Below are 15,758 nucleotides of genomic sequence, written 5' to 3'. Positions count from 1 at the left end.
CATTTGTGTATGTGCCTGTGTGGTACTACTATTACAGCACGTTAAATTACCCATGTGCTTGTGTTACCTACTTAATTTTGTGCATATCAAGGTCCTTCTCTGAATGCCTACTTACCACCATGATTTTCCCATCAAAATTAGACATGCAACGCCTGTGGACCCTACACGTAAAGAGTTGATGCTCTTTGTCGCGGTTGGGAGGACATACGCTCCAGCAACATGAAGAACGTCTGAAAAGAAATCAAGAGAGAAAGGCAAAGTCTGAAAGCTGCTGGAGGATGTTTGGTAACAGCAACTGCTGCGGAGGGACAGGGCAAGGGCGAGGGGAGCGTGGCTTGCAGTGGCTGCTGAGGGCCAGCTGAGGGTGGCAACACCCCGAGCAGCATCGCCCTGCCGCCTGCCCGACCCTCATCCCCACCGCTGGCAAACAGCTGATGTTTCTCGGGCTACTGCATGCCCTGGGCTTAATTCCAGTGACATGTAACCAAAGGAGCTTGTATGCAAGTAGCAAATACGGCTCGGTGTCCAAGAGCTGAGGTTCTCTCTAGAGTCTCATCAGAGATGCCACTCAGTGGGAGCTGCAGTGATGCCCTTGTCAGGGCAGCGCAGAGAAGATCTAAGTGTTTCGGTGTCACTGTGTAACAGAGTCTGTAGTACCTGTATAGAGCATTAAAAGAGCATAGCAAAAGAACATGCTTTATTATGGAAGGCCTCTGTGGCACAAATTAAAACAGATAAGACAGATACTATAGAATTATACTTTGTAGAGGTCTAAACTATAAACCCTTCCTGGTCACAGATGAGAAGAACAAAAATCTCCATTAAAAAATACAGAACAACTGAAGTCACCAAAAGACAGTTAATAATGACCTATAAAATGCATGTAATCTTCCAGTCAAGAATATAAAATTTATTTAAAATATTTAACAAAGGAATACTACTAGAGGCAAGAGTCTCTTTTACAAGGGTGTCCTGGCAAGAAGGGCGGCATAACAGTCAATTATTACAAACAAAATCCAGGTTTCTTAATTAAAATACAAAATACTGGCTCTGCTGTGTAGCCTGTAATAAGTTATGTCTTGAGAAGACTATAATTATGCTGGCGCCTGCTAATGCCGCCATAGTTAAGTCTGTCACCATTTCCATTATAAACCCCATTTTTAAGCAATTTATAACGTAGCCATAAAAAAAAAAAATTGAAACTTGGCAAAGAAATTCTTAGACCAAAAAGTTGTTTGGGTTTTTTTTGTTGCCCTTTTTTTTTTTTTTTTTAATACAAATAATCTGTTTGGTCATCTTTATGCTTTTTAGGAGAGCATTAAGTAAGCCAGAAGTTTTATGGTTTTGAAGCTTTCTGGCTATCCTGTAGTATAAACATATTTTCTTTTTTCATCTGCATCAAAAGGATCCTTCATTGCTTGGAAGCAGAGAATTTAAGTTCTTCGAAGGTCCATAAATACAGGAAAACAAACTTCATGATTCTTTACAACAATAGCAAAGAGTGATTAAGTTTAAAATACAATGAAGAAATGAGAACAAATAGAAATTAGTTAACCTTGGGCTTCAGAATAAAGCATTGCAAAATGTTTCTGCCATGAGAATGACCTTGGCTGTCCAGTCCCCTTCTCATGCCAGAGGAAGATGTGGCTGGGGCTGAAGGCAACAGCATCTCAAAGGTCTTGGGTGGACAAGGCTGAGGCCAAATCTTTCCCTGCAGACCATTGCATGTGCTGCTTCTAGCGATGTTCACAGGAGGATAAGGAAAATATCTGTCTGAAAGTCATAGAGAATTCTCATGACTTTGTCCCAGTGCACATTTTATCACCACAGTGTGATAAAGAGGAGAAAATGAGCACAGAAAATATTTGGCATCTGTGCTGAGAAATCGCCATGAGAAGGTACAGCTCTGTGCTTGGCCTATGCAGAAGTAAGCTCTACCTGTTGAGCACAGTTGATGTAACGCCTGAGTAAACTATAGAAGTTCCCCATGTATCACCTAATCGAAGCTATGAATGAACAAAATCCAGTTTATTTTTATGATCTAATGCTGAGCTTTTAGAAAGGCAGATACATTTTTTGATGAGTAGCACTGAACAACAAATAGTAAAACCTATGAAAATATCATTGTGAATCCTCTTCCCAAAGGAAAGGACTGCTCTGCAGTCCCAGTCTGCATCTGTAACTGTCTTATAATTTACATGGCTTAACTAGAATTCCTCCAGGAAATACCATTTGTTCCAAATTAAAGGTCTGAATGCTAGAGAAGGAGCACTGAAGGTACTAAAGCTAAAAAAGCAGAAATGAAGGACTGCTCGTGTGCCTCTACCATGTTTAGATTACAGTGCAGTTTTGGATGCAGAGGTTGCAATGTAAATCACGGTCCTCTTGCCTGATTCATGAGGGACAGGGATTACTCTATTTAACATCATGTAGATCCTGTTTTCAGACCTCTGGCTACATAAAGGAAAGTTTAGCAGCTAAAGTGATCTTTCAACTTCAATGTACAGACTTTAGCACAAAGTAGGCATATAACTTCTCCAGTATTTCAGTCTCTCTCAACCACTGTAACAAAGGTCGAAGGGAAACAAATGGGTTTTCTAGGCCAGCAACACAAACTGCCTTTTCACTTTAGCCCTTTGCTTTGCCAGCTTAACAAATTCTGGCTTGAACAGACTGTTGTAGTAAATTTTGGCAACGATTACCCACTGTTGATTAAATAAATTTCATCAGCTATGGCCGATTGTAATTATTTTGCAAGATAAAGGCATTACATGCTAGAATGGAGTATGGTCTAATGAGAGAAGTTCAGGAAACCAGTATTGTCTTTTAAAGACTTTTCTTGACTTATGTTATGGCCATTGCCACCACACTGCTACTGCATGTTGGCTAATTAAATACACCCAACCCTGGAGAGTTTAAATGGTTTCTGTGATGTGTTCACACACTTGTCTGTCCCAATGCAGCTTGGTTGCTACCTTGTTCTGGTTTCTTATGATGACAATTTAGTACAAGCACACAGGGTACAAGTAATGTCCTTTCTGACTGAGCTACTATGGAGACAGTGCCAGCAGAATACCATTTGCTAATATTACTGGACAATTCACAAAATCCCTGGTATTGTTCTGCTGATTCTTAGCCAACTCTGATGATGTCTGTTTTTCTGAAAATGCTGTTGTGGTGAAGACCTTACAGCATTCTGTAGTTGGGTTGCTGCAAGTTCCTCGGCTGGCTCTGAGCTTCCTCCCTGATGGATCACCACGCCTGAAAAAGTCCATGTAGAAAGATCAATCAGCATGCACCAAAGATTTTAGGGTGCGCATAGTCTAGCAATGGCCCCAAGCTCATCTTTTTCTTTTGCAATCCTCCTCCAACAGCACGAGATGACTGGTCTCTCAAGGACCGTGTGATTCATGGTAGTGCTCACTTAATTGAAAGTACTGGAGCAGCAGCTCCTCTTTATTGCCTGAGAGGCCAGCTGATCTCTTAGAAAAGGGGAAACATTGCTAAACAAAGGAAGTAATTTTAAAAGAAGAAAATAACATCTGTCTACAGATATGTGGGGAGGGAAAGAAGTAATGTGAAAATGGAGATGATGCGGGAAAAAGGTTTAAAGTTTAAAAAGCTGAAAAATAGAGACCATCCAAATGGTAGACCAAGTGTAGAGAGATGTAATGGGAGGAAGTATTGGAAAAAGAGGGACAGTGCATATAAAACAAAGCACAGGAAAAAGGTGTAAAACCCCCAAAACGAATTTACAGATTGAGAGACTGCTGCATCGTCCAATTGCCAGTAGAGGTGCTAAAGCCACGGCTATAGAATTTAGTAGCAAAATGCTCAAGGGAAGAAATAAATCCTATATTTAGATAGGTAGAGTATTTCACGACATGAACAATAGTGCAATGCAACTGCCTAGAAGGTATCCATTTAGGAATGAATTTCTATACGTATCTGTAGTTGAAAACAGAAAGACAGCCAGCAAGAGGCAGAAGGGGTTCCCTGAAAAAGCGCTGGGGCCAGCCCGGGAACACCACGAAGTGCTTATGGCCGTGCTGCAGCCAGAGAACAATGAGACTAGCAGGTACCAGTCTGCAGCTGGGGCACAATAAAACCCTTCTACAAGCTGAGCCAAGAATAATCTTCTTTAAAAGTGCTATGCTTTGCGACTTACAAATGTTGCTCTTGTCCAAGTGTTTTGTATTTTCCTCAGTGCAGTTCCTTTATTTCCTTTTTTTTTAAAAAAAAAACTAATTAGAGGCTTTTTGTAAACCGAAGGGGATTTCTGGGAGCTCTTTGGGTTTGTAAATTATGTAAATGACAGAACTCTGATGTTGGATCATATTAATTATATATTTTCTGGTTCACGTATTCTGAAGAATATGTGTGAAACAAGTTTTTCTTTTTTTTCCAGTCCGTGAACATAGTAAGTTAAAAAAAACCTTCAGGCTCATTACAAAAATTATTTGTCTTCATTTTCTTAATGTTAAAGAAGAGTATATTTTTAATGTATTCTGTGCTGATAGCTTTACAACATTGTGCATATACTATGAATAGAACAAACTTCACAGATGATTATACTTAAAGCTGGAGGTCTTTCTGTAAATTTTAAACAAAGTGTTCTATTAAATGCCATCTATAAAATGCTTAATGACTTACCTCCTAGGCTGATTTGTGATTTTGCCTGAGCTTTTGAAATCCTGAATAAAAAACTCTTTTTGTACAGGAACCTGACTGGTAACTGAATAAATCACACTATAATCTAAGTATTGAACACTTTTACATAGCAAGTATTATTTTGCAATGCATTCCTGTGCCTGCAGCATGAAATAGAAGTACTCTCTCTACATAATGCTTAATGGTCACCAGAAATACATGTAAAGAGTATAGATGTGGGATAAAACTCCAGTGATTATCTTAAAATTCCCCTGTGGTTGAGGAGCACAGCTACCTTTGTGGTTCAGGACAACTGTCTTTCTGTCCTGACATGAAGTTAAGTAAAGTAATAACATTGAACAAATTTTCTCTTCCAAAAATGGTACTGTTTCTGCATCTGAAATGATTCTTGTCTATCAATTAGCAAACGCTGTAAGATTATCCAGAATAAAAGGGGTTGATATAGATATGCAATATTTACAAATACCACAAATATCATACTCAATTTATGTCGCAGTTGACGATTTCTGCAGCTAATTCTACCATTTTTCACAGTGTCCATTACAAATAGAATACCCTTTGCATTAGGAGATGTATCTTTTACTGATACAGAAAAATGCATTTGTGTTTTTTTAATAAGTTTGCAGGGTAAGAATACAACTTTCATACAACATCCAACTCAATAAAATAAAATTAAAAAAAAACCTAAGTGAAAGACATATGTGTTTTGTTGATTTGACATTCGGAACATATGAACGTGTGCATACTTATGTGCAAAGGCTCATAGGTACACATCATGCAGTCCATACCCTTGTAAATCCAATTTAAACACAGGTAGCACTGATATGCTAAGCCTAACTATGGTGTCTGCGTAATGTTTCTGTCCCAGGAAGAGTCCAGAAGACTTGCTTTTTTTTTCTGGGGGAATCTGTAATTTTAACCTCAAATGAATTTCCTGCTTTCATGAAAACTTTTCATAAAAGTCTTTCCCTATGTACCTTTTGCAGCAATAGCCCTGCAGAGAGATAGATAGCAAGGACCAGGCTTACACATTTTTAATGCTGGATCATCTGTTTATGCACACTATTGATCTGAATGCCAAATTTAGCTGGTCGTTAGGAGGGAAAGAGCAGCAGAATCATTCAGCGTGCATGCACAGGTCTCAGATTTAGACTGCAAATATCGTTTTAGGCTATTTTGTCAGTCACAGGGAAATACTGCTGTGGGAAATCACACTCAGTTGATGTGATATTGAGACCCCAGAGGGATTCTGCATTCAGTAGCCATCCACTGATTTTATATATTTTTGAGTAGCGGTCATTTCCCATAAAAACAATTGCACCCTGAATGATTGCAGTGACCTGCTGGATATAAATATATGGTTATAAATTTTTTCACCGGCACAGTGTTATGGTCCATTGGAATACGAGATTGGCGAGAGCTGGATTCCCGGGTTTCATTACTTCCCTTTTGATATTTGCTCTAACATTGTTTAGGTTAGTACGACCGTAACAAGCTCTGAATTCACTCATCATGTACATATACGCCACATTGTTTAGGAAATTCATGCAACTGCTCCCTACCTCGCGCTGCCAGCGCAGTGCCCTGCTGCTCCCCTGCCTCTGAGACCCTGCTCTCCTGTGCTCCGCTGGTTACAGCCATCTCTGTCACATACCTGTCCCTAATGAGAGCTCGCTTCTGGAGTAATTTTAGTTTTCCTTTTTTTTTTAAGGACTGGATAAGGGCTGGTCAGGTGATTTTTTTATGTTGCTTCCAGGTTGAGCATCTGGGGAAGAAAGAAGCTCTATCTGCGTGTAGGTTTTATATTTCAAAATTTCAGTTTTAGACGCAGGGTAAAACTGGAATCTCTGGGGCATCGTGTTCAAATCCTTGGTTTTGATTTTGGGTTAATACTTTACACTGACCTCAACTGTTATTTAGATTTGAGTGCATCTAAAAATGGCGTGAACATGGCATTTTTTTTAAGTTTTAATATTATGCAAACAGCTCAGAATATTTTTTTGTTGTAAAACTTGAAACCTAGATCTAAGGTGACTTTGAAACTGAACCCTAACCTAATCTACATCCACATACCTGTGCCAATCTATTTTCATATATTATCAAATAAAATGTCTTGACATGCTTAAATTGTATGTGGTATTTTTTCTTTAGAAGTAAATTGATTTATATTGGAAATATGAAATGGGACTTATCAGCTATTACAGATCCTTTTCATTTCTTTAGCAAAGGTTTTCATTTTTAGAGCTGGCTGTATCTCCTATGTATGAGATATCCATGTTAACAATGGTTGTTTATGGGACACAGGTTAATCATAAAATGACATTGTGCTTATACTAATAAAAAATATTTTTATTTTTATTTTCATGTTCTAGTCAAGCACATTTGGTGCCTCAGTGTAGGCTAGGTTAATGTAAAATAGCTCCTTTGTATTTATGTTACATGTTTGGTTGTGGCTCTGAAAATAACAGGAGCCGTTTTCATCAAATATATGATTACTAGTTTATATGTTTTCTTACTCAGTTTCTGTCTGGAAAAATGGTCACAACATAAAAGCATCCTCAAACTTGAGGATATTTTTGGCTTTTTAAGTGGGAAAAGACTCCAGACACTCTAGTGGGATAATACAGGAACTTTCTATTGCTGGACATACTGATAGGCTGAAGACTTAAATCCTCTGAGCAATCAATCCACTGGCTTTTATGAATGCTTAGGGAAAAAAAGGAAATATATTGCTGGAAAAGAGAAATAAACCGTGTTGCACGATACGTGATGGCCTAATTCAAAAAAGACGTCTGTATGGTAAAGTCTTATTTATCATTACAACTGTCTGAGAGGGACAAGCGAAAGCAAAGCAAAACCAGGAAATAATATTTTTCCTATAACAAATGGATTTTGAAGGACAATCTCAATGAGGAAAGAAAGCATATTCGGATTTTGACTGCTCTTCTGCTGGGAACAGGACTTTTGCTAAATAGCTTCATAATTAATTTTAGTGTTAATTCAGCAGGTCTAGTATGGGATAAATCCTTCCTTGGTAGAAGCATTTTCTATGATGTGTACTGATTTATGAGAAAGAATCAGCTGTATTTTAATGATAGCTGGACTAGACTGTAAATATAGACTAGGACTCACAATATATGAGAAAAGCTCATTTGTGCTTAATATACTAGATAAATTGTTCCTGGCTTCTTAGGGTGTGACTATACTTGCTGTCACACTCCCAAGTTTACTCAAGAACTCTGTGATTTGCTGAGTAGGTGCTAGTCATGTAAGGGAAAACCCGACAGGATGTATTTTATATACCTTTTTTTCCTTACTGTCATGTATTAACCTTTTTTATCCTTTTTTTTTCCCCTTCATCAAAGGAAAGTCTCCTCAAGACTGAAGGAAAATTATAGGAGTGGGAAAAATGACCACCAATAATCTGAGCAATATGAAATTTAACACTGCGATTTTGTTTTAGTGAGAGGAAAACACCAGTTGCTGGCTGTCAAAAAATTCTAAGCTGAACCTTAACTTCAGAGGCAGCAGCTTTAAAGTCTATTTAACACTCCTTATTTCTTCAGTTAAGCTGTGTATTTCTCCAGTTAATAGTAGGCTGTGGGATTAAATCTTAGCTTTTGATATTTACTGGGAAATGTGGTATAACGATTTATGAGTCAAAATGTACTTTGAATAAATTATCATTGCAAATTACAGTTTATGAAAGTTGTGACTATAGCCATAATTACACCATTGGCTCTGCACAACTTGAAATCTCGCTTGCTGAATAAATTTGTTTTCATTCAGATTGCATTCCCGACATTTTTAGAAAAGAGTGAATCAAGCCTCACCAACAAAATTTCCTACAGAGTTTATTAAAAAGGTCACCTTTTTTTGCTAAACTTACCCAAAATATAAACATTTCTTGAATTAATGAGTTGCTATTTTAGTCTGTTATGAGAGTTCCCTATTCAAGTTTACTAAACTATAGACTCATAGGGAGACTCACAAGAGCTTCCACATTACGCCATGCCTTTAGCTATCTATATACCCTAAAATTGTTAAAGTTAAAATTGATTCTGCAAGCTGTTAGGAGAAAAACATCTGATAGCCAAAATTAGGTATATTACTGTAAATTGGAGGGGGGGGAGAGGTTTAGAGCTCTGTCTGGCAAGAGAAGGGTTAAGGACTTTTTTGCTATACCCGTTTCAAATTACAATGAGAAGCCTCTTCTTTCCCAGCAGGGTTGTGCTTACATTAGTCTTTAGATCTCTCTTGAAGAGAGCTGTTATATTTGTGCCTGCTAGAGTTGGAAATAACAGTTCAGAAGCTGAAAAGGGTTGAATGGATTTACAGAAGGTTTTTTTTTGCGAGTAAATTCATGGCAACACATTAATTTGATTAGTACATGCTTTAGAATTACTTTACACTCCAGCGATTCAAAAGATGTTAAAGGTATCACCAGGCTGCTGGACAAATATGTGTTACACCACCAAGGTACAGATCAAGACAAATCTGTGACTCAGGATTTTATCTTGGGAAGAGCGCAAGGTGCACGAAGAACTCAGAATAACAAGGGAAGATAACTCTGGGAACTACAATGTGTCAGAAGAACACCTCTTGCTAATACAGCTCCCCACCAAAGACCTGGTTATCTAAGGTTTATATAGGAATGCCTAGGTCAGCTGACAAAATACTGGTCTTCTGCTCCATAAATGCAGAAAAATCGATAACAACAGTGGAAAATTGGAAGTCTGAATTTCAGCTTTCTTAGAAATAACTGCAACCTGACACATTCCATAATATTTAAACTGGGTGGGGGGAGAGAAATCACCAAAGATGTTACGTTTAGAGATGACATTGACATGAAGAATAGGTAAATTTTGTTTTTCAGCCACTGGGAAAGCAGACCTCATAGGAACTCAGAACAAGTAGGAGAAAAGATTTTTTTGTTGTTGTTGTTTTTTTTTCCTTGTTCTTTTTCTTTTCAAAGATGAACCTAACTGCGCTCAAAGCTTTCGTGGGCTTGCTCTGGAATTGCTGGGTTCTGGTGGGTCACGCACAGGGAGGTTTAGGAGACAATCATGTCCATTCAAGTTTTATTTACAGGAGGCTGCGGAACCATGAGAGAAGGGAGATTCAGAGAGAGATTCTCTCTATCCTGGGTTTACCTCACAGACCCAGACCATTTTCACCAGGAAAGCAGGCTTCTTCTGCACCCCTCTTCATGCTGGACCTGTATAATGCCATGACAAATGAAGAGGATACTGAGGAGCTGGAGTATTCACTAAAGGGATCAATGGCAGGGGAGAGCAGAGGGATACGGAAAGGATACCCTGCCTCTCCAAACGGATATTCGCGGAGAATACAATTATCTCGCATGACCCCCCTGACCACACAGAATCCTCCCTTAGCCAGCCTGCACGACACCAACTTTCTGAATGATGCTGACATGGTCATGAGCTTTGTCAATTTAGGTATGTGGAAAAATTTTTTGTTTCTGCTCTCTTTGACAAACTGTTAGCCTGATCTTGTGAAGGGCAAGCCTCTCGGACGGACGGTAACCTGTTCTAAAACAGCAGGATTGGGCCCGGGCTGCTGTGCCACTGGTAAAAGAAAAGTCGTACTTGATGGTAAAGTAGCTACGTTGTAGGTGGCCATGGAAAAAGATTTTTCTCACTGTTTATATAAAGTCAGTTTCTATAACTCCCCTCTGCTGGCTTCTGTTTTCTTTCTTTCATTGATGTAATGAAAATTCTAGCCTTAGGCCAACTAACTCCTTTTTTTTGAATCTCAAAAAATCAAACACTTATGCCTATTGCTCGGTTATTTCCCTCACTGTTTTGCTTAAAGCTCAGACGTGAACAAACAACAGTTGTTAATATTTTAAAGCCTAGAATGTTATGAAAAGGGAAAAGTTAAGCCATTTCTGAAAAAAAAAGAAAAAAGAAAGATTTCTCACGTTATTTGGGGTTTTTTTTCCTGTTGGTAAGAGTCAGAGTTTTACTATATTTTCAGCTGGATGGCTGGATTTTAAATAATCTGTTGCTGTTTCTTTGTTATTTCTATTTAATAACCACAGACTGTGTTTTATTATACTGCCATGGGTGCTCAGAGTCTGCAATGGTTCTTATTTTCTGTGTCATAAATGAATTAAATAACAAGTAGAGTATTAAACACCAGAAACATACAAGCAAAGAATGCTTTTGAAAATGATAGCAATTCAGACACAAAAACTGATAAAACTAAGTTATATTGGTTTCTGAGTATAATAAACATACTTACCAGTTATTTTTTGGCATAAAAAACACTTACAGATTTCTTTAATAGAAGGCAACTTAAATCTCATTAAGAAAGTCACAAAGAATTCATGAAACGTATTTACTATTTTTATAAGTATTTCAAAAGCTGCAGGACTCATAAAGTTAGCTAAAACCACCCCTCCTCGTTTGATCTGAATAGCAAGAGATTTAATCGAAAACCTGAAGTTTCTCAATAAGCTGGTACAAAATCTGATGAACTCTTTCTTTCCAGGATAATATTTTCTACAGAAATTTTTTAAACAATGGCTCATGTTCCAATATACCTTCAGATTATCACACACATTCTGTACCTTTTAGGTCTACCAGTTCTTTAATCTTTGCTGCAAGATTAAAAATATTTCCAAACACTAAAATCCCTAACAACTCAGATTTCTAGGAAAATTACACCCTAGAGTTTAGTTGTCGTAATAATAAAATTAATTTTCATTAATTATTTGGCAGATAAGGAGGTGTTCAATTCTGAGGTCTTTTTTCTTAAGAGTAACATATGTCCACAACTCTAAACACATTTGCTTGTTGCTCTTGCTCCTGAAATAGCAGACTAGAAAAAAATGACATCTCTGTTTTCTGAAAATATGTCCCTCATCCTTAAGAAAGAGTTACATATTATCCTGTATTTCTTTTAAATTATCATTGTATGCCTTGATTTACCCAGAATATCTGGAGTCAGCTGAATTTAAAATGGCAATATTATAAGGAAAATAGGAAATGCTCTGATCTCCTAAGCATTAGTCAAGGCCCTGATCCTGCAAAAATTTTCCTCATGTGTCCTGAGAAATACCCTCAGTAAATATGTCACAGACCATTTAATCAGTGGCCCTGAGGACTATTTACACACCACCCAGCCTTTGATTTCATGAAACGTTTTTGATTGCAAGAGGACTTCTTGCAGTGCATGAGTAGAAACCTTTGAAGGCTCAGTGTCATACATGTCCTAGCCCGATCCTGCGGCGCTTCCCCAGACAAAACCACTCTCTGGAAGAACGCAAGTTTCCACTGAGTGTCTTTCCTTGACTGGGAAGTTTCTAATATTTGTCTCATTTTGCTGGGAAACCAGTGTTGCCTTAAGAAAGTCATTTTGAGAAGCTAAAGTGCATCTTACATTACTAAGCTGTGAAAACTGGGGGTGAGGTGCTTTATTTTTGTAGTGATTATGATTAATAGACACCATTAACTTATTAAAAAATACTGTGTAAATACCAGGTTCTGTCTGGCCTCTGTAAAATTAAAATATGCCTCATGTCTAAGTGAGTCTAAATCCTAATTCATGTTAAATGCCCTTCCATACATGTTGGATACTGTGGTTTATCACACATTCCACCACATAACATGCATAAGAAATATTGATGACCAATATAGATTAACTTCAACATTTTTATTAAACAATCCTATGTTTCAGTATAATTAACATAAAAATGAAATAAATCATGGAAACAGGTAAATGTTTTATATGATTTATGCGGTATGAGATTGTGACAGATGAGGGCACGCTCTTTTAATGTACTATGGGGAAAAATATGCAGTGATAAGTGAATGCTAACACTGGACCTTAAAATCAATAAATGCTGATGCAGCACAGTAATAACTCAACTGGGTTTAGATCTGAAGCCTCAGTCAACTTGCATCAAATTAATCTGCTCTGGAAATAGTATTCACCGTGTTCATACTTGCACACCATTAATTACATAAGGTGTAATTATAAAGCTTTATTAATCATCATGATATTTTTAAACTGAAACTTCTGTATATAGTTGTAACCAGTTATAATAATTTAAGATATATATATTAAAACAAGAAATATGTAACTGAGAAGTTGGATAGGAATTATTAAGCATAAGATTGAAAAGGCTGAATAAGATGAAAAAGTAAAGTAAAAAATAGACAAGAACAAATAATTTTAAATAAAAAATAAAAATTGAAATAAAATAAATGAAATAAAAGTTGAAACATAAACTAATTTTGATAAAAGTCAACCTGTCAGAGTTATAAATACCTCACTTTCAATAACAAATTTAAAAAATAATCATCAAGAGAACTGCAATTATAATTCTGTCAAGCACCCAGAGAGAAAAACAAGACTCCATTTATTTCTCCTGAAGTTAAAATTGTAAACACCTGCTCTTTATACGGGAATTTTTACCAGAATTTCCATCTCTTTCTTTCCTGAAAAATACAATAAGAGAGAGCCTATATCTTGTCCTGTATTTTGTATAAGACTGTGTGCGTTGGCAGCTCTCCATAAATATTGATGAGCGTAACAGAAGAGTTAACTGGGGTTGGTCCAGCAGTCAAAGAATAAATCCTCCACTAAATACACTAGGGTTTTCAAAGATCTGATTATATCACCTACAAGTTCAGGACTTTGTTTTCCTCACTGGGTGTTTTTTTTATCCTGTTGTTATATTTTATTATATTGTTGCAAAGCTCTGACTGTTTAGAGTTCTGGCATTTTCTTTTTGGCCAGTCTCCCAAAATGACATATATAGGATACCCTGTTCCTCAGAGAACAGACAAATAATACTCATGTAGTCCTACTCACTTTTCTGCTCACTCAAAATTTAGTTAGGGAAGGACTGTGTTAAGATAAATGTTAGTGTTCCCACTCTTCACCTCTCACCAAAAGAGCGGGTTTGAATAAAAAAATATGTACATGACTGAGGCTTGGAGAAACAGCAGCACTTTTATAAACTACGTTTAAACATTTCAAGGACTGAATTTTCCATTAGCATCAAAGTGATCATTAAATCCACTGTGCTTAGATGTTCCTTCTCATGCAATTCAAATGGTCTGTATTTCTATTTGTTTACAACACATCTGTATATTTTTCTCTGAACAGATTGCTGCATTCACTAAGCAACTCTGTTTTTACGTATTTTCCTATGAATTGATACGAACTTTCTATAAGATAGAGGATAAATATCTACAAGTTTTGTGGTTTTCTGTTATGTTTTCTTTCTTTGCATATAAAATTAATTTCAAAATCTCAAATATGAAGATCACTGTAAAATTTGTGTCCTTGACCTAATCGTTAATTTAAGGAAGGATGTAACTTTATGGAGATTTTTAAAGTAACCGGTATAGCCCAGAAAGACATCTTTTCTTCTTCACACACAATGTGATTCCACAATCTTAATTATAATAATCTTCAAACCACATGTGCTGTGATCAGTTCTTAAATCAGATGCTGAAATCAAAGGAAATTTTTCCTGTTTGAGGCACAGAGGACTGTTCATATTTCTCCAGCTTCTCTACCCCAAGTTTGTACACTGTCTTGAAGAGTATGTTCTTTAAAACCTGAATCACTAAGCAAATACATAAATTCACAAGATTTACAGCCCATTGTGTTCATTGGAGAATGCTAACATGGCAGAGAACAACTTTTATACAACTACTTTGAGAAACCTACAGTACATCAATCCACAGCGAATACCTGTATAAATATATTTTTGTTACCCACGGAAAAGAAAAGATTCCTAACTGCAATGAGACCTTGAGTGTATATAGTAGCTAGTTTCTTAAATTAAACTAATTCAGTTTCTACAACCTTCCACTCACAGCTAACATATCATCAGCGAGGGATATGGAGTGCTAAGCTATAAAATGCCAGGAGCTGTGGAAGGGCAGCTGGGTTTGAAGGATACACGCAAAAAGGCCTCAGGATCATTAACTTCTCTCCTCAAAGCTTAGGAATAAGCACGCTTTCTTTCTTTCTTTTCCACTGGATTTCAGATGTTGCTGTCTTAATTTTAACCTTAAGTGAATTTCCTTGGCTGTGGTACAGTTTTAGTCCGTAAGATATAGGCTTCTAATGAAAATATTGACACAGCCTTACTGAAGTGACGGAAATAGTGCTATTATCTTGCCTTGGACAGAGGGATGCTATTTCAGAGATAAAACTTGTTAAATAACAAACAGAACCCATGTCTTTAATTGTGGAATTGGATCAATACTAAGAAAAAATGAGAAAATACTTTTTTTTTTCAATGGCAGCCCGTAGTCAATAAGATGGCATTTTTCACTCTTTTATGTAAAATTAAAAACAAATTAGATCAAGTGGGTGTCATTTAATCTTCACACAAAATAGACCTCACTTGGCATATGGAAATCCTAAGATTTTTTTCACTTAACAGAATTTCTGTCACCCAATCAGTGAGCTGAATTAATTTATTGTGACCTAGGTATTCAATCAGGCATTAAAAATAAATATAATAATGAAATATTTTTCTATGACCAAATTAAATATTAAGACAGTTCTTTGCAAAATAGGTTGGTTTATTTCTAGCACAAAAAACATTTACCTACAGGATGACATTCCCTAAAAATGCTTACCCAATCCTTACAATTCATTAGAGAGTTTTAATCAATATTTGTGCGATGAGAGAGCAGGTTGTTTGGGATGTTTTTTGACGGAGTTTGGGATTGGTTTTGATTTTGAGCACGAAACATTCTCCATATTCCTTTGTGGAATTAGACTACATTTGTTGTTTTATATTGAAATATTTTAGATTTCCTTTGAAATCTCTCATGTTACATGAACCTTATGAACTATACAGATCTACCTCAAAATAGGTTTGTGTGTGATCCATAAATATCATCTAACAAAATAATGTTTTTATAACTGTCAATTAATTTTTTTGCCAAAGTTAACACTTTAAATCCAAGTAAATTATTGTACCCACCCAGCCAAAAAAATGTCAAGCTCTCCATTAACGGGTATAAAACTGTCTGACTTTCCTTGCCGACAGATTTGAAAGAAATTGCAGATAACTGAAGAGAAACTGA

General features: G+C 36.7%; 1 protein-coding gene across 2 annotated transcripts in view; it reads left to right on the top strand.

The window, feature by feature from the left end:
• Window positions 1-9,333: 9,333 nt before the first annotated feature.
• Window positions 9,334-15,758, top strand: part of BMP5 (bone morphogenetic protein 5) — a gene marked incomplete at its 3' end in the record, with an annotated part of 53,748 nt that continues 47,323 nt past the window's right edge. For both annotated transcript variants that reach the window (XM_081998089.1, XM_081998088.1), the window contains exon 1: window positions 9,334-10,130. In XM_081998089.1, the coding sequence (XP_081854215.1) occupies window positions 9,647-10,130 (484 nt within the window). In that variant the 5' untranslated portion in view covers window positions 9,334-9,646. The remainder of the gene's footprint in view (window positions 10,131-15,758) is intronic.

Source organism: Phaethon aethereus (genome assembly GCF_964289735.1).
Source record: "Phaethon aethereus genome assembly, chromosome: 3".
In the NCBI taxonomy this organism is placed as follows: domain Eukaryota; kingdom Metazoa; phylum Chordata; class Aves; order Phaethontiformes; family Phaethontidae; genus Phaethon; species Phaethon aethereus.
The sequence above is the reverse complement of the archived record's forward strand: the minus strand, read 5'-3'. Positions and strand labels throughout refer to the sequence as shown.